The following is a 20,190-nucleotide window of genomic DNA, read 5'->3' as shown; positions in this document are numbered from 1 at the left end:
GGCCAGATGTGCGGCCACTTGTTCAGGTGCGCGGCCGCACACGTAGGAGCCCATTAAATAACCCCAAGGCTGGGTAGAGAGGGGTTAAGTCATTTCTTGAGCTAAAACCTGATATTTTAGAGAGAAATGAGAGTGTTCTAGAGAGAGGAAGTAGATGAAGTATTTTGTTCATCAAGATCTTGTTCAAGCCTTGAAATCCAACAAGAAAATCTGACAAGATCTTCACTCAAGAGGTAAGATTCAAATCCCTAGTCTTCAATTTCGAGTTTGGGATAAAAGATGAGTGATTGGACGTATGATTCTTGGGTGTAAGAGTATTAATTATACATGCTTATACCAATAAGATTTGTGGAAAGATTGTTGAGCTAAAATAAGTAAAGATTGGGTTGTGGAGTGAAGGAAATCTTGTATAAGAACCTTGTAGTTAAATTTGCACACCTAGTATTTGATAAAATGCTCAAATGAGCCGAGACCATGAATATCTTCCTAATTATGGTTCAATTTTTGTTATGTCTCAAAATAGATTGGGATTGCTAGAATTTTTGGAATGTTGTAGTAATTTAAGGAAAGCTCAAAGCGAGGTATGTTGGCTAAACTTTCTCTCTTAGAATTGAATTCTATGATGTTCTCGTAAGTTCCAAGTATGGTTGTCCCAAGTTCCTTATTCTATGTTCCAAGTTGTCCCCAACAAATTCGATTGTCCCGAATGAGCAAAGTGTCGAGAATTATGTATTCAAAACGTGTTCCAAATATTCCTATCACATTATGTTATCTTTTGGGAATGTGTTCAAGAATGATATGTGTATTAAAATACTATGTCTTTGAGTTGTGTTTCAAATGAAGGTTATGATGCCAAATTGTGTGAGAAAACACAATATGCTTAAGACTCTTAATTGCTCATATGTGTACCTAAAGTGATTGAAAATGTCTTATTGTTGATAATCAATAAAGATGGTTGGAAGTGAAATAGGTGAATTGGGAATATAAAGTGTGGCCAACGTGCCAAGAGTGAAAGTTATACTTGTGGCCAATGGTGCTAATGAAGTGAGATGATGTGATAAAGAATATGAAATGAGCCTCGACTCAACTATTTTAAAATGACTTCGAAAATAGAATTGTCTAAAAACTTTTGTACTCAAGTCATGCCATATGTGGCTGTTTTAACAAATACTATGCTTTGTGAGTATTTTCAATGTATTTGAGTTCTTATATATTCGTGAGTGGAAATTGTGTATTGCCCTTTTTGGGGAAAAGTATTTTAAGAATAAATGGTGTGTTACTAGTTAATGATTTTAACTTGCGCATCAATTGTCAATTATTTTACTCCATTTCTCGGAAAGAAATCTATTGTGCTTAAATTGTTCATTTCTAATGAACTTAAAGTTGTGATTTCCAGAATATTCTATATGTTGATATTTGAAGGTGATCTTTGAAATTGAAAAAGGTGAAAGTGTGGAACATGAAATGCGGCCATCTTGCCAGGAATAAAGAATCTTGTGAATGGCCAAATGAGCCAAGGAAATATTGTCCTTGTGAATGACTGAAAATACTAATGAGAATTTATACAATGTGAAAGATGTAGAGGCGAGTACTATTGTATTTATTTTACCTCTGTGTGCAAATCAAATCAAAAATATTTTTGGGAGCATCATTAGCAAAACAGAGAAAGGGTGGGTCATAAGGCCCACACCTGAAACTACATGTGCCGGTGTAGGGGTGAATTGTGATTATTCCCCATATTTGGGATGAAATTGAAATATTGGTGAAATTGTGATTATTCCCCTTAATTGGGATGAAACTGGTAATAACTATGAATTGGAATAGTCAACCCACACGGCATATGTGGGAAGGCGTCCTAGTTGATCGGGTAGAGATCGGACGCCATGTTGCGCACATAGTGATACTACTCTTGGTAACAACTTTATTTCACATCACATGTCAAACCACTTTGTTGGTATCCACTATTAGCTTGTCACAAATAAAATACAACACTTGAACACCACATGGAATTATGAACAAGGTGCTACCTATGCTAAGAACAAGGTGCCTAAGTCACATAAACCTTGCCAGGAGGATTCTTAGACAATGCAGGATAAATAATTAAGAGTAAGATGGACTGGAAAAGTAACTGGCTCGACATCAAATTGCTTAGGACATCAGCTAATTAGCACAGATATTGGAGCTACATAAACAGAAACCTAGAGTTTACTTAAAAGAAAAAAAATACTAATAATAAGCCAACACCAGTGCTGCATACATGATCCCAATAAGTTTAAAACTAAATGGAGAGACCTAAAGTGGAGGCCAAGCATGTTGCATCAACATCAGGGGTGAACCACATAGGAGTTGGTAGAATCCTTTGTATCTTGTCTACTTCGATAGGGTAGTAACATGATAAAAAGCTTCCTTCTTTACAGTCATAAATCCCCAAATCATGACCTCCACAATTAGGCTCCTCCCTAAATATGTAATTATAAGTTAGATCATCTGTAAAGTAAATAGAATTGGGCCTCAATTCCGGGAACATGGTGGTCGAGAGAGCAAAGCCGAGATTGGAACCATTGAAGAATGCACGATTGCCAAGGCTGCCTGGCAAGTATCGAAGCTCCACATGATCATGGTCTATAAAATCAAGCTTGAAAACATCAAAAGTTTGAGTCTTGTAGGGATATTCGCGCACAGCGTTGTCCATAGGCAATATCAGAGTCCCATCTTGGGCAATGCCATGCGTGTAACAATAAAAAGCTCCTGTCTTTGGTGGTCATATTGAATAGGTCAAAATCTACCTCAATGGGATTTAGCATAGAGTGGTATTATGGAAGGTGATGTGGCCGAGGTCGACTAGTGGATAGCGGGGCTCGTAGCCGGGCGGTCAATAACGGTCGAGATCAAGTACCAAGGACGATACTAACGGCTAGTTTTTGTAATAGGATATCTAAGGGAATATTCCACTGAATATTTTATATACTGGTACTTTTAGGGTTGACTGGGGATATGTCCCATATAAATAGAAAAAGAGATAAGGGGAAAGGGTATGTAATATTTTCTTTCTGATAAGAGCACTTTTTGAGAAGAAGACTCTCTCGAGAAAAGATACAAACATTACCTTTCTAATAAGATTCCACCATCCATTATTCCAGATTTTTTAGAATAGTTCCAATATTCTAGGATTTATCTTATTATTCATCATTGTTAGAAAGAAGAATCATCCACCTCATTCGATATTGGGTGAATCATTCTCCTTATTTACGTTAATGCCATTTATGGTTATTTAGTGTTTGATATTCTTCCATCATTACTCCTCTTGAAATACTGAATGTACACTGCATTTAATCCCCCACCAACACTACCTTGCGTTATTTGTGTTAGCTAGTTATAAATTCAGGGATATTATTATCAATTGGGCTTAATCCCTCATTACATAAAATTAATTAGTTTAATCAAATATTTACATGTTTTGGTCAAACAATTTGGCGTCGTCTGTGGGAATTTCCTAGTTAAATTTTTAGTTTCCCCTAGATCTATAATTAGCACAGTTCATAAAAAAAAAAGGGCAAAGCTCATTTTTCCTTGTACACATGGATCTGACATACATGTAATGGAGAAGAAAGGATGAAGGTAGTGGCCGATCTCACCACCAACCTCTTGAATACCATCAATGAGGTTTCTGAAAGAGAAGGCGAAGATATAACGCCCAACGCTTCCCCCAGGCGAGTTGGGTCGCCCCTCTCTTACGGCAGTATCACAACATCCCGCGGTAAAGGAGCTTCCACGCCCACGACGGAAGAGGCGCCACCAGCAGTGAAAAACTACTCGAGGCTTGGCTAACAAACACACTAACCAGCATCCTCGACAAGCCCGCCCAGGAGGCAGCTAGAGAAAATGCAAAGACTAGCATTACACCGACAACGGACGAGCAGCACGACCCTCTCCCTCCAGTAACAAGTATCACTCACAATGTTAATAATGCAGGTGATGACACCCTCACAACCATTCTGAGGAAGATGGAAGAAATGGAAAATGAGAACAAAATGTTTTGGGACCAAATGAGAGAGCACCAAGAGAGAGTCGACAAAATACCGGATGCCCCAAAACTCGTGCCAAAAAGAGATGCTGGTCAGTTCATTGAGCAACCCTATAGTGATGAAGTCGCCCCGCATGCCATACCCAAGACCTTCAAGATGCCGCCTAGAAAAGTCAACCAGAAGTTGACTTATGAGTAAACGAATTCGGATGTGAATTTTTATGATTCGATTAGATTTGTTGGGTGATTTTAGACTTAGGAGTGTGTCCAGAATGTAATTATATGATGGTACGACCGACCCCAAAGATCATATGACTCACTATGTCACTGCGGTAAAAGGCAATGATCTCGCCAAAGAACAAGTATCCTCCATCTTGTTTAAAAAGTTTGGCGAGACCCTCACCGGAGGAGCATTAACTTGGTATTCACAATTGTCCGCGCGTTCCATCAAAATGTTTGAAGAAATGGCCGACAAGTTCGTAATGACCCATGTTGGGGCCAAAAAGGCGGAGGCAAAAGTGAATGATATATTTGCCATCAAACAATCGCCTGGAGAAGGATTGAGGTACTTCTTCACTTGATTCAACCGAGTAAGGATGACCTTACCGAATGTATCAGAAGGAATGGCTGTAGCAACTTTCCAAAATGGGCTGAACAGGAATGGCTCAAGGGCGACCAGAAAATTATTAAGTCGGCTTATGAAATATCCTCCAACAACTTGGGATGAAATACACAATGCCTACTGTGCCAAGGTCCGTGCAGACGAAGATGACCTAAATAGACTAACTCATCGGTTGACCTCGGTGCACACTGAATCCAGGAAGGATCGAAGAAATGATGCCAGGAGGAATCTCGCAGCTCCACGACCCAATCGGGAAAGGCATCAGCCATACATTAGAAGCACTATCATGCCCCCTCCCACTACGAAGAGGGCCCATCTAGACCAAGGACAAGGACTCACCGAAACGAGATAGGTATGCCCCCTTTATTATCCTCTCACAATTTATGTGTGTCACCCTCAGAAATAGTCTACGCATTGGAAAAGCTCGGACCAAAAGTAAAGTGGCCGCAAAAGATGAGGTCAGACCCAAGCACCAGAAAGTCAAATGCCCTCTGCGAGTTCTACCAAGAGCGAGGTCACAAAACTGAGGATTGCATCGCCCTAAGGCAGGAGGTTGTAAATATGCTTCACCAAGGACACCTCAAAGAATTGTTGAGTGACCGATGAAGGACCAACTTTGCCCGAGGACGTGAACAGCACCAGGGACCGCCGAAACCACCCTCACCGACTCGCACCATTCAAATGATCATCGGAGGTGGTGGCGACACTTCGATCAACATCGTAAAGTTCACCATAACCCACAAGCTCAAACGGTCGATCACTCACGAACGGTATGACGAACTCAAAGAAAGTATCATCTTCGATAAGTCAGATACCCACGGTTTGGTTTTCCCTCACTATGATGCCCTTGTTATCACTTTACGAATATTAGATACAGATCTAAGACGCATTATGGTGGACGATGGGAGCAGCGCGTGCATTATCCACCCTCGAGTACTTGCACAAATGAAACTCGAGGATAAGATAGTGCCGCGCTGCATCACGCTAACAGGTTTAACGATGCAGTTGAACGAACATCTGGAGAAATCACACTCCCCGTCCTGGCCGGCAGTGCCACTCTGGAAACCACATTCCACATCATGGACCAGGATACAACGTACAACGCCATAATAGGCCGACCTTGGATACATACCATGAGGTCCATCCCTTCCAGCTTGTACTAAGTTATCAAATTTTCAACCCCATGGGGAATATTTGGCATATGAGGAGAACGACGCACATCTAGAGAATGCTACCGTATCGCCCTGGATTGTACAACCACCCAACAAATAAATGGCAAAACAAAAGAGGCATAGCAATTAACAGGGTCGAGGTCGAGTTGTGACGAAAGAGAGGACGTCATCAGAGATCCCAAAATAGTAGAGGCTGCGAGATCAACCATAGAAGACCTCGACCCCGTTCAACTTGATGATACCGACCACAGCAAGAAAGCCTACATCGGTTGCAAGCTTCAAGAACCAGGTAACTTCTGTTAATTCTTAACTGCTAACGCAGACTTGTTTTCTTTTTCCCATGCAAATATGCCAGGTATCCCGAAGGAGATCGCCACACACAAGTTGAACGTCGACCCATTCCACCACCTGGTGAGGCAGCTTAGGCGAAAGTTCAATTCCATAATAAACGATGCAGTCCGCGAAGAGGTCAAAAAATTACGTACCCCCACTTCAAAAAATTGGCCCTGGCCTTGGTCGTAGCTTTACAAAAGCTTAGACCCTACTTCCAATGCCCCCCATCTCGGTAGTCACAACTTTCCCCTTGAGAAGTATTCTGCATAAGCCCGAGCTATCGGGCAGGTTGGCCAAATGGGCCATAGAATTAAGCGAGCATGATATCACATATCAACCGTGAATGGCGATAAAATCACAAGTCCTCGCCGACTTCGTCGCCGACTTTAGCGCAAAAATAATGCCCGAAGTTGAAAAAGAAGCGCCCCACGCTTCTCCACAAACACAAGATCTATGGATTTTGTACACCGATTCCTCTTCTAATGCGTCAGGGTCCGGACTAGGACTTGTAATCGAAGTACCAACAGGCGAAGTGATTCGCCAGTCAATAAGGTGCCCAGACATAACTAACAATGAGGCCGAGTATAAGGGCGTGATTACAGGATTAAGGCTAGCACTCAAGTACGAGGCGAGACGGGTCATACTACGCTGCGACTCTCAACTCGTCGTTAACCAAGTCGCAGGGACTTTCCAGATCAAAGAGCAAAGGTTACAAAAATATCAGGCCGAGATCTGCAAACTACTGCCCGATTTCGATGAATGCCAGCTCGACCAGATTCCTTGAGCATAAAACATCGAAGAAGACGGCCTCTCCAAATTAGCAGCAGCCACTAAAAGCATAACCGGAGAAAGAAATGTGCTCACCCTCTTCCACTCATCAATAGATCAAATCGAGGTACAGACCATAAATCTAACTTGGGACTGGCGCAACCGTATTGTTACATACTTACAGGATGTCATACTCCCAGATGATAAAAAGGAAGCCAAGAAGTTTCGGATGCAAGCATCGAGGTACACCATCATTCATTACGACCTATACAAGAGTGCGTATGGCGATCCCCTGGCAAAATGCTTAGGCCCGAATCAAACTCGGCGCGTCCTAGAGGAAGTCCACGAAGGCCACTGCGGATCTCGTTCTGGCAGTCGAGCTCTGGTCAGATGTCTCATACGGGCAGGTTACTACTGGCCCACTATGAAAAAAGAGCCTGCGGTCTTCATAAAAAAATGCGATCAATGCCAAAAATGCGCCCCAATGATCCATCAAGCAGGCGAGCACCTCCACTCGGTCACTTTCCCTTGGTCGTTCATCAGGTACGGAATGAACATCACCGGCCCCCTCCCTGCGGGGCGAGGTAACGTACGATTTCTTTTGGTTTTAACTAACTATTTTTCTAAATGGGTGGAAGCAGGAGCATTCGCCCAGATACACGAACAAGAAGTGATCGCCTTCATATGGATAAATATCGTGTGCCGCTTCGGCCTCCCTAAAGAGATCAGTTGCGACAATGGACCCCAATTTACTGGAAAAAAGGTTGCCGAATTTTTTGAGAAGTGGTATATCAAAAGAATACTCTCAACACCGTATCACCCCGCGGGCAATGGGCAAACAGAATCCTCCAATAAATCAATACTGAACATCATGAAGAAAAAGTTTGAGGAATCCAAAGGGCTATGGCCGGAGTTATTATCAGAAGTGCTTTGAGCCTACCGTACAATGCCGAAGACGAGCACAGGATAGATGCCCTACTCATTAGTTTATGGCACTGATGCGGTAATACCAGTCGAAGTCAGAGAGCCCAGTTTGAGATATTCCCATGAGAGCGGGCCGAGCAACAATGAAAGCAGAAGGTAAGAGCTCGACGAAGTCGAAGAAAGGAGAGATATGGCCTACATAAGGATGATCACCCAAAAACAACAGGTAGAATGCTATTATAAAAAAAGGCCAAGATCAGACCACTCAAAGTCGGGGACTACGTGCTCAAAGCCAAAACACAAGCAAGCAAAGACCCGCGGGAAGGCAAACTGGGAACAAATTGGGACGGTCCATACAAAATCACAGTAATAGTAAACAAAGGGTATTTCCAACTAGAAACAATGGAAGGAAAACTACTACCAAACAACTGGAACATTACACACCTCAAGTACTTCAACTTTTAAGAAAAAGGGTTCTCCAAGTCGTACTCTTTTTTTCCTCACTTGAGTTTTGTCCCAGTTGGGTTTTCTCAAGGAGGTTTTTAACGAGGAGATAATGGGGACACTTCAAGTTGAAATGCGAACGGAAGAAGGCACTGAGCGGTCAGTTCATTACCCAACCTCTCAACACGTCTCCAAGTCACCCAATGAAGGGACTAGATAAACTGGAACTGGAATGCCAGCTCGAAAAACATGTAAATTTCTCCAAGTATATGAGCAAAACACAAATGTATGAAGCCCGCCCATACTTTCACCAGAGCAACATTGCCTCAATACCCGCTCGCCCCCCGTCCACAATTAAGTAAGTTACATTTGACCTTGCTCGAATTAACTCACATTCGACCTTGCTCGAATTAACTCACATTCGACTTTGCTCGAATTAACTATGCACGGGTTACATTCGACCTCGTTCGAATCAACACCCGCTTGACCCCCAACCACAATTAAGTAAGTTACATTTGACCTTGATCGAATTAACTAACATTCGACCTTGCTCGAATTAACTAAGCACGGGTTACATTCGACCTCGTTCGAATCAACACCCGTTCGGCCCCTGACCACAATTAAGTAAGTTACATTCAACCTTGCTCGAATTAACTCACATTCAACCTTGCTCGAATTAATTAAGTACGGGTTACATTCGACCTCGTTCGAATCAACACTCGCTCAGCCCCCGACCACAATTAAATAAAAGTTACATTCGATCTCACTCGAATTAACTCACACTCGACCTTGTTCGAATTAACTAAGTTACATTCGACCTTGTTTCAAATTAACTAAGTATAGGTTACATTCGACTTCGTTCGAATAACACCTGTCGTCCCCCGGCCGCGACGGAAACTTAGTTCTGTTTTGACCTCATTCAACACACATAAACCAAGTTCTTACGACTAAAACGACCAAACGGCAAAACAAAAAAAAGAGGCATTCAAACCCGAACAGAAGGAAAAGAGTCAGGTACGAGCAACGAAAATGGAATTTCATAAAATATATTCTTTACTAAGGTTAGAACAGATGCCCGCAAATATATGTACAAAACCTACAAGCAAAAAGAAAGAAAAATAACTACTCGCCACCTAACCCAGCAACGTCACCTATATGACCGCCTAGGTCATCTCCACCCGCCTCTCTGCTAGTGCCATCACCACCGCCTTCAGAATACTCATCCTCATACCAGGCATCTTGTTCAATCCCGTCCACTCATGTGTCCTCCTCGCCATCACCAGCCTCCGACGTAGCGGGATCATAGCCACAAGCAGTCCGAGCTGAGCGTGCCTTAGCGCGAGCATCCTCAAAGTCGACCTCAAAAACTTTTACCGCCGCCATCAAATCCCTAAATATATCCCGTTGGGCCTCGGCGTGGATCCAGATAGCATACAAATCCCGTGGAACGTCAGGAAAGGCAGAAGTGCGAGAAGAGGACGGCTGAGCCAGAAACTGGGACTTCTCTGCTTCAAGGACGATAACTCGTTCATTAAAGCCCAAATTTTCTTTCTCCAACTCCCATATATGCTCGTCGAGTCACTCCTCTCTTAGCCTCGCTGTCTGCAAATCACCCGCCCGCTCTGAACGAAGAACGTAGATTACGGCCTTCGATGCCTCTACTTGCCTCAAAGCCGCAAACTGATCCGATTCTGACTTCTCTAAGTCCGCTATCCTCTCGGCGAGCTCACCACCTAGAACGTCCGCCTTGATTAGACTTTCTTCGAGCTAGGCCCACAGCGAGCTCACTTGGGCTTGAAGGTCAGCGCATTGGGCCTCAACTCCCCTGCTCACCTCGAGCTCCTCTTCCTTGTCCCTCAACGCCCCCTCGAGCTTACTACATTTTCTGATGACCTTCACCAATTCATTATCCTTCTCCTTTAGCTCATCTCGGAGAGCCCGGAAGTAGCTACTCCCACAAGCCGCCTGCAAAGCTCGCATTGTTTATCACGATACTCGCGATACTTCCGCTCCATCTTTTGGAATATGGCCTTCCGCCTCTCCTCTCGGCGGGATCTTTCGATCTCCAAGATCACGGTATGAAAAGCAAACCAGAGCGAGTAAGAATAAAATCGGATTCGACATAAACGAACATACAAATGAAATACCCTACTTACCCTAAGAGCAAGGCCGGCTATGCTCCTCGACAATATGGAATCCTTCAGTTTTTCAAGGGTCTTACCCTCCACGTCGGAACAAAGGGGACCAAGAGAAGGGACCACATTCTCCAAATCGACTAGCAGATATCGGTTCAGAGGGATCACAATGGTACGCATGGTTCCCTCCAATCTCACCTCGAGCCGGGTGAGTCCTTCTCCCATCATCCTAACCTCTTCAGGGTCCATATCGGAGCCCGTATCGTAACCATCCTCAGTAACCCCCTTACCTCTCTCATCAGTAAACGAGGTGGGAACATCAACGGGCCGTGAGGATGATGGCACACCTCATCGCATAGTACGCAGAACCTCTACGGATACCCCACCAGTTCCGACGTTGGCATCAAGAAGGGGCACGCTCTCTGTAGCTTTCGCTGATGGTAGGACCTCAGAAGGAAAATGCGCACTGTCTTCAGGCACAACGGAGGCCGGTTCGCGTTCATTCCTTGTAGAATCTATGGCTCGGATTATCCCATCGCCGACGTCCACCGACCTCCTTTTACGAGGGACCAAATCCTCCTCGCTCGGGGAAGATTCTTCATCTATTAAATGAAGCAAGGGAGAGGCCAGAGTCTCTGGTATTGAAGCCGTCGAGGATTGAGCCGATCTAGCCAAAATCGGAGGCCGAATAGAAATGGATGGCTGGGCAAGCTTAGAAACAGTCACAGCTGGGGTAAACCCGGTTGTAGTGTTCATCTGGCGAAAAGCAGGAGTAGGGGCCTTCGACCTCCTCGAGGATCCCCGGGCTAAAAATAAAAGAGAAGAAAAAGAAGATTAAGAGGTCGATCCCCACAAAACAATAAGAATCAAGAGACCAGAAGGCCATGACAATAAAGATTCAAAATGGTTAAACTCACTGGTTGCTGAAAGTTTGGGTTCGAACTTCTTGATAAAGGCCGACCATTCGTGAATCCTCACTGTGTGAGGCAAGACCTGGCTAACCCAGTCATGAATATCTGCAACCAAAGGAAGGGGCGAAGTCTCGGCTGAACGAGGAAAAGGCAGAGTGTTAGGCTACAATCAAAATGAGAAAAATAAACGCTTAGTAAAAAAAATACTTACGGGCATAATTCCATGCCTCAGGAAATCCATTCACATTTGTCACCACATCCTCGGTCTTGACGTAGAAGTAGCTAAACCAAAACCGACGATTTGCTTTATCGTCCATCTTCACTACCAAACTCTTACTTCCTCGGTGACGAAGATGCAACATCGTCCCCATATAGAAATTGGGCGCGAAGAGGTGCATCAGGTGGCGAAGAGAGATCCCGCGGCCGGCCAATTCCACGTACTTCATCAACATGCGGATGAGTTTGTAGATGTAAGGTGAAAGCTGGGCCGGGCAGACGCTGTAGTAGCGACAAAATTCCTCCGCCAATGGGAGAAGGGGAAATGAGTAGCCCACGTAGAACGGATATGCGTAGAATGCGCAGTATCCAGGGCGATGAACCTGCACCGCATCATGACTAGCCGGGACTAGATCGATGTGGGCCGGAATTTTGAACTTCGCCCTGAAATTAGCAAGGGCAACCACGTCCATCACCGATCGGTGGCCTCAGGGTCGTCCTCAGGCGGTTTTGAAAAGTCAGATCTAGCCTTCTCGTTACGGGAAATTATTTCCTCCACCATAGGAAAGCTTTCATCCTCCTCAACAATGGCAACCCCATCGTCATGGGGAGGCATGCGCACTGCCAAGGGAACAGGGTCAGGTACCCCCCCCCCCCAGAACTGGAAGACGCATTAACCATCATTGTTTATGAATAAAGGTGATGTAAACATAGAAGAGTCAAGAGTAGCAGGAGCCACCAGAATAAGTGAAAGCAAGAATATGGAAGTAAGATCAAAAGAACAAGGATTCTGAATGAGAAAGGAGGAAGAAGTATGATGGTTCAATATTTAGATTGCAAAGAGTAAGGCAAAGGATTTTGTATCCCTATTTATAAGAGTTCAGGCATCAATATCGAGAAAGCAAACCGTTGTTACCCAGCTCAGGAATCGAAGTGGCAGAGGCACGAGAAACGATGCAAAGTATCGGGAAAATACGTAATAATGACGTATGTTGACATGACGTCACTCTGAAATGACGTGACCCTGGATTGCGACTCACGGAAGGCTACGTCTCCATCCCGTCTGAAATGCTACTACTCAACCTGCTCATCTAAACTTCTCAACCATAACCAACAGAGTCCGCTCATCGAGGTCGCCCAGGGTCGACATCAATAAGCGGAGGGACTAACTGTATAGGTCAAAATGTGCCTCAATGAGATTTAGCGTGGAGTGGTATTATGGAAGGTGATGTGGCCGAGGTCGACTAGTGGATAGCGGGGCTCGTAGCCGGGCGGTCAATAACGGTCGAGATCAAGTACCAAGGACGGTACTAATGATTAGTTTTTGTAATAGGATATTTAAGGGAATATTTCACTGAATATTCTATGTACTGGTATTTTTAGGGTTGACTGGGGATAAGTCCCATATAAATAGAAAAAGAGACAAGGGGAAAGGGTATGTAATATTTTTTTTCTCATAAGAGCACTTTTTAAAAAGAAGACTCTCTCGAGAAAAGATACAAACATTACATTTCTAATAAGATTCCACCATCCATTATTCCAGACTTTTCCATCAGATTTGAGAATAGTTCAAATATTCTAGGATTTATCTATCATTCATCATTGTTAGAAAGAAGAATCATCCACCTCATTCGATATTGGATGAATCATTCTCCTAATTTACGTTAATGCCATTTATGGTTATTTATTGCTTGATATTCTTCTATTATTACTCCTCTTGAAATATTGAATGTACACTGTATTTAATCCCCCACCAACACTACCCTACGTTATTTGTGTTAGCTAGTTATAAATCTAGGGATATTATTATCAATTAGGCTTAATCCCTCATTACATAAAATTAATTAGTTTAATCAAAGATTTACACGTTTTGGTCAAACACATGGACCAAGTAATCAGTGTACCAACAGTAGCATGACTTGCACTCTAGCTCATTATCATCCGCAGCAGAAGAGGTCCAATCATCACTGCAGCCTATATCTTCAATCTGAATGAGAAACCTCTTAATTGGATCATTGTGGAGATCCCAAGCTTCAAGCTCCTTATCTTGGGTGAGAGCAAAAACAAGTTTCTTTCCACTGTGGAACACAATTTGAGTGTACTCGCGTAAGGGACCGTCGAGTGCAGTCCACGAATTGGCTTCAGCTATGCCAGGCCTCCTGCAGAATGCGAGTCGCTGGTGGGGCCCATAAATAACCAATGCTATGCAGTCCTCTTCCATAGGATCAGGGGATGAAAGGATCATCTTTTTGACAATGTATGAAGACATACGTTGTGTGGTTAAGGGAATAGATTGGTGGTTAAGAAAGCATTCGACTCTGACACTGTTCCGAATAACGCCGTTAACACAGGGGAAAGTTTCAATGGATGGAAGCTGGATAGTCTTACCAGAAAATGGGTTAAACATGAAGAGAAGACAATCTTTAGGCTGTATACAAACAAGCCATCCCTTGGATAATGAACCCAAGCAAACGGAATCAATATCAGGCATCATCACTTACTGCTCATGTTGTACTTGTATGACATCCCCTTCTGCCAGTCTGTAGAATTTGAAGACGGTGCTGTCCTCCTTAAACACCGGCAATAGCATCAACCAAGGAGCCACACATCTGCTCACCACAGGACCACTACAACTTCTAATCAGTACTTCACTAATTTGCCCTCTCATTATTTCCTTTGGAACAGAAGTTCTGACCACCAAGGAAGAGCTAGCCATGATTGAATTCGACACAAGAACCTCCAAAACGTATTTTTAGATCAAGAATCGGTTTGCTTTTAGATACAGTAATCCAAAGTCTGCCAGGTTTCGACTTGCTTTCTGTCGGCTCTCACTTTTACGGAAAAATGTGTTTAAGGGCTGGGCCCGTTTGAAATTAAAAAAAAATTCCATATATTTTATTTTTGAAAATTTACTTTTTTTTTTTTGAAATTTGAAAAACTCCAAAAAATTATTTTTTAAAATTTTTACTTTAAATTACTTAGTAGGCGTTTGGACATAAGAATTATAATTTTTTAGAAAAAGCAGCATTTGAAGATAAGTTGAAAAAGTATTTGGAATTTAAAATTATATTTGGACATGCATTTCACTTGAAAAAAATATTACAATTTTGTGAGTGGAGAATTTTTTTTTTGAAAATTGGGAAAAAGGTTTTTTGAAAAACTCTTGCAAAATTTCTTGGACAAACACATTTTTGAAAAAGAAAATAATAAAAAAATAATTATGTACAAACGGGTCTTTAAAAAAAATTCAAAAACATATCCAAATTGTATTCATGTCCAAATACAACTCTAATTTTTAAATACCATTTTCACTTGAAATTTTTTTGTTTACTTTTTTTCCGGAATTTTACAATTCTTATATCCAAACGACAACAGGTTGGTTAATCAAGGGTGGTCGGGGGCAAACAACAACAACAATAAACCCATTTTGATCCTATAAGTGGGGTCTGAGGAGGGTAGTGTGTACGCAGATCTTACCCCTACCTCTCAAAGATAGAGAGGTTGTTTCCGATAGATCCTCAGTTTAAGAAACAATGAAAATAAAGCACCAAGTAGTAAAGAATGTTAGCAACAATGTAACATAGTAACGTGTGTGAATGCCGCAACATGCGCAATAAAAAACCGTAAATAAAAAATTACAAAAATAGTCCTAGGACTATTGAATGGTTGGGGGCCAAATTAAAAAATAAGAAAATTTTGGGGTAAAATTTAAAAAACTAAAAAATAAGTTAACCCATCACCCAAAATAGTTCCCCACCTATCCCATTCTCTATTTTCTCTTTCTTTATTTTTCATGATCTTCCTCCCCTTTCTCTCAAACTCAACCTCCAAAATCAGTTTTCTCACGATTTGGGGCTCCAAATATCGGCTCCATTTCTACTCAACTTCGTTCAAAACTTTCGAAATTCCATCATCAAGGTAATTTTTATTTTATTTTTCTACCCCATTGATGAATCCTAAACTTATTATTTCAACTTCTATAGATTCTTTTATTTTTCTTGGTGCTTTTGTATCTTCATGTCGTTGTGTAGTTTCGTGCTTAAATTTTAGAGCTGTCGTGTAGTTGATATTTTTGACTGAAAATTTGGTATTTATATATTGTTGATGAGATTGTTCCACAGACCTAGAAATCTAGTTGTTGTGATGTTAAAATGGCTATATTGCTCCATGTTTGGGTCTGCGGAACGATTTTTGTCCATTTGTTTCAAACATCTCATTTGAATTTTTGAAACATCTTAAGAGATTGTTAAACATCTATGTTGTTATTGTTGTTGTTATATGTTTCAATTATTGCAATGTTTTTCTGAGTTTGGTTAGTGGTATTTTGCGCTGATATTTCAAACATCTCATTGGATTATTTGAAACATCTTAAATATGGTTGAAATATCCTTCTTGTAAATAACTCATTGATTGTAAAATATCTTCAGAGATGTTTCAAACATCTAATTAGATGTTTGAAGCTTCATATAAGATGTTGAAACAACTGTAAGGATGTTTAATAATCCAAAAAATATTTCACCAAAGGATACCTGATTATTTATAGAGTTAATGTTTTATGTGTTTGGAGTAAATTATTTATTTACTTGTTGATGGTTGTTACTTGTTTGAGTGTGTAGATAAAATGATAAAGGAATGTGTTCCAAAAAAGGAGGAAGAGGAAGAGGAATAGGAAGAGGTGACTCTCCTTCTAAAAAATCTAGCAAAAAAATTAGGACATCATAGGAAAATGAGATACAATAATCAATTCTTATTATAGCTGAAGTAGAAGTTACACATCTTCAGGTAGTAGTAGTAGGAGGACAGAATAATCAGGTAGAAGGAAACACTGCTACTGAAGTAGTAAAGGAGAGAATATTGAAGAAGAGGAAAAAAGAGAAAGAAGAGGATAATGAAAAAGAAAAAGAAGAGGAAAGAAGAAAGAAGAGGATAAGGAGAGAGAAAAAGAAGTGGATAAAGAGAAAAGGAAATAGAGAAAGAAATAGAAGAGGAGACAAAAGTTGATGATGAAAAATCAAAAGAGGAGACAACGATCGTTGAAGGAGAAGAAAGAAACGAGGAGACAAATATTGATGATGAAGAATCATAAGAGAAAATAGTAACTGTTGAAGGAGAAGAAATAGAAGAGGAGACCTCTGGAGATGAAGATCTTATGTTGAAACCAAGACAAGAAGAAGCTTCAAGAGAAGAAGAAGAAGAAGAAGAGGCAGAGGCAGAAAGAAGAAAAAAGAAAATGAATGACAATGCACCTTCTCAATCTGTTAAGGTAAGCTCAATATGTTTAAAACATCTCTCTGGATGTTTGAAACATCTCTCTGGATGTTTGAAATTCTCCTTGGAAGTTTAAAACATCTAGTTGGATGTATAAATTATCTATCTGGATTTTTGAAACATTTCATAGGATGTTTCACTAAAAAAAAGTTGGAAATAGATTTTAATAATTATTAAATTTATTATTCTTGTGCCTTTTATTAATCAACATTTTAAAATCATATAAAGATTGAGATGCCTAAAGATGAGTTTGATAGTTGCGAGGTTGAAATCTTAAGGCTTTGGCCGGAACTTCCACCGTTCAAGTTCAAGATATTTTTGGATGATAATGAGACCTTCATCAAGAACATCACAGTAAGATTCTCATTAGGATTAACGAGTATGGGTGAGTTCAGAAAGTTGTAGCAGGATGAGGGCCTTGAAAATAAGTTTAGGACTAGTCCTTTCAGGCACTTTTAGATGTGCCTCAGAGGCCAATATTTTAGGCATCTATATTACAGTAGAGTATTGTAGGAGAAGACCCAGGATTTATGGGTTAATTACAAAAGATTACCAGTCCGCTTTGGACTTTGTGAGTTTGCCATAACAATCGAACTCAACTGTAGACATTCTTACCCTAATTTGAAGATTGAAAAGTACTTTCTTGATGATGAAGATTTATCAAAACTTATACCAAAGGAAAGAGATCTGTGACTGGTAAACTTGTTTGACTTAATCAAATCCAAATCCAAAAAAATTTAAAAACATAAATATGCACTATGCTTGATTTGGTTAGTTCACTACATTTTGTTAGAAAAGGAACTGAACTGTGGTGTGTCTGAAGATACAGTCAGACTGGCTTCCACAAAAGAGGCTTTCTACATTTATCCATGGGGCAAAAATATTTTTCACTTGTCTGTTGATTATATTATGAAAGATAAGAAAGAGCGTCAACAATCAAAGAGTAACTCTTATTAACCTCTACGGATTTCCTTAAACTTTCATGGTAACTAGATAAATCTTGTTTATTATTTTTACTTTTGTGTTATTTATATAACCTTCTATATACTGTTTGATCACACAATGTAGGCTTGGACGTTTGAAGCCTTACCTCAATTACGGCCAAACGATTATCCAAAAGAGAGGACTTTGCCGAGGATGAAGAGGTGGTTATTTGAAAAAGTAGAAAAAGACAGGCTCGATCCATTTCAGATCAAAGATGATCCGGTACGACTCATTCTGGTGTATGTTTCAAAGATGTTTGAAACATCTTTCAAACATCCTGTAAATGCTTGGAACATTTTGTAGAAAGTGTTTTAAACATCTAATGGATGTTTCAAGCATGCCTTTAATATCTATGCTTATAAATCTTTTTGTTTCCTTCCCAGGTGGTGTGCCCTTTTCTTTACCCTACAAAGGCTGAAAAGAGGGAGGCTTACATCCAAAATCTTATTATTTTACCAGATAAAGAGACATGATAATAGATAGCCTAAATAAAGGGTTGGATAGAGTGACAGTCTTAAGACCTTTGGGTAGTGCCCTTAAGATAGAGAAAGGTAGTTTGCAAACCCTATAAATTAGATATAGCCATGTGGTTAAATAATATAATGGTACATGAAAAACATCTATTGGTGGAGATGGTAGAATAAGAGGAGAAGCTATTCGTGACGATGTGTCCCAACAGTAGCATGACTTGCACTCTAGCTCAGTGTCATCCGCAGCAGAAGAGGGCTAATCATCACTGCAGCCTATATCTTCAATCTGGATGAGAAACCTCTTAGTTGGATCATTGTGGAGATCCCAAGCTTCAAGCTCCTTATCTTGGGTGAGAGCAAAAAATAGTTTCTTTCCATTGTGGAATACAATTTGACTGTACTCGCGTAAGGGACCGTCGAGTGCAGTCCACGAATTGGCTTCAGCTATGCCAGGCCTCCTGCAGAATGCGAGTCGCTGGTGGGGCCCGTAAATGACCAACGCTATGCAGTCCTCTTCCATAGGATCAGGGGATGAAAGGATCATCTTTTCGACAATGTATGAAGACATACGTTGTGGGGTTAAGGGAATAGATTGGTGGTTAAGAAAGCATTCGACTCTGATACTATTCTGAATAACGCCGTTAACACAGGGGAAAGTTTCAATGGATGGAAGCTGGATAGTCTTACCAGAAAGTGGGTTAAACATGAAGAGAAGACAATCTTTAGGCTGTATACAAACAAGCCATCCCTTGGATAATGAACCCAAGCAAACGGAATCAATATCAGGCATCATCACTTGCTGCTCATGTTGTACTTGTATGACATACCCTTCTGCCAGTCTGTAGAATTTGAAGACGGTGCTGTCCTCCTTAAACTCCGGCAGTAGCATCAACCATGGACTGCTGCTCACCTTAGGACTACTGCAACTTCCATCAAAAGAATCACTAATTTGAGGAACAGAACTAGGTCGGTATGTATACATCTAAGAATCCAAATATAGTAGGTATTAGTTTCTGGACACATTGTTGCACGTGAGTCCCTGCAAGTAGTACAAACGATTTTTTCCTATCTAATTTTTGCAATATATGATCTGTGATATATCCTTTTACATTAAATCATACTATTAAAGGATTTATAAGAGTCTTTCATATTAGCAGAAACAAAGGGAACTTCTTAATAGCAAAAATCAAGCAGTAAAAGAATTAACCGAATTCTACGAAGACTTTTTTAGATAAAAAAGAATATTTGAGTCTAAACAAACAAAAAATAAAATATTAAAATTCACAAACCGATTTACAAAGTATTTCCCACATTTCAAGGAAAAGCAAAAGAACATAAAATTTACTAACAAAAAAAAATAGAAACTTGAAAAGACATACATCAAGACAAAAAGTTCCACATAGTGACATCAAAACCAACAAAATTCACAAAAAAATCAAAATAATTATAACAAACTTTCAAGACTAAACCGACATAACATAAAATTTAAGTAAGAAAATTGGGACTTGAAAGGGGAAAAAACTAAAGAACAGAAAAGAGCATACCGTCTACTTCAAAAGAAACAAAGAACATAAAGGACTTGACCATGACCCTTTTTAATTCCACTGATTCAATACAAATAATGAGACTATAATAGTGTCTTTTCATTTGCTCTCAAGTTTAGACAACTGACTTTCAAAATAAAATGAAGTACCCGAGAGACAATGAAAGGTCGTTGTTCCTTGTAATTCTCATTTATTCAACATAAATTGTAGGATTATAGAGTAATAATAGTAGTTTTTTCATTTACTATTTAAGGTACTTATTCTTAAAATGCATACTTCTTCAAAGACTACATTAATGATAGGTACGAAACAGACTATGTTGCATCAGTTTCTGTTATTTATCATGAAATGTATTTTGATTTGCTGTACAGTAAT

The 20,190-nt window shown here is 40.6% G+C and overlaps 1 protein-coding gene across 1 annotated transcript; it reads right to left on the bottom strand.

Annotated features, from left to right (window-relative positions):
* Positions 1-18,527: 18,527 nt before the first annotated feature.
* LOC107794968 (uncharacterized) lies at positions 18,528-19,253 on the bottom strand. The gene has a single exon (XM_016617524.2). The coding sequence runs from the start codon at positions 19,251-19,253 to the stop codon at positions 18,528-18,530; it is 726 nt and encodes a 241-aa protein (XP_016473010.1).
* Positions 19,254-20,190: the final 937 nt, after the last annotated feature.

Source organism: Nicotiana tabacum, chromosome 21, assembly GCF_000715075.1.
Source record: "Nicotiana tabacum cultivar K326 chromosome 21, ASM71507v2, whole genome shotgun sequence".
Taxonomy (NCBI): domain Eukaryota; kingdom Viridiplantae; phylum Streptophyta; class Magnoliopsida; order Solanales; family Solanaceae; genus Nicotiana; species Nicotiana tabacum.
Note: the sequence above shows the minus strand (reverse complement) of the source record. Positions and strands in the feature narration are given on the sequence as shown.

Bases quoted from the DNA above. Each gene is read 5' to 3' on its own strand.
- LOC107794968 (XM_016617524.2), bottom strand. From the start codon at position 19,253: ATGTATACATACCGACCTAGTTCTGTTCCTCAAATTAGTGATTCTTTT.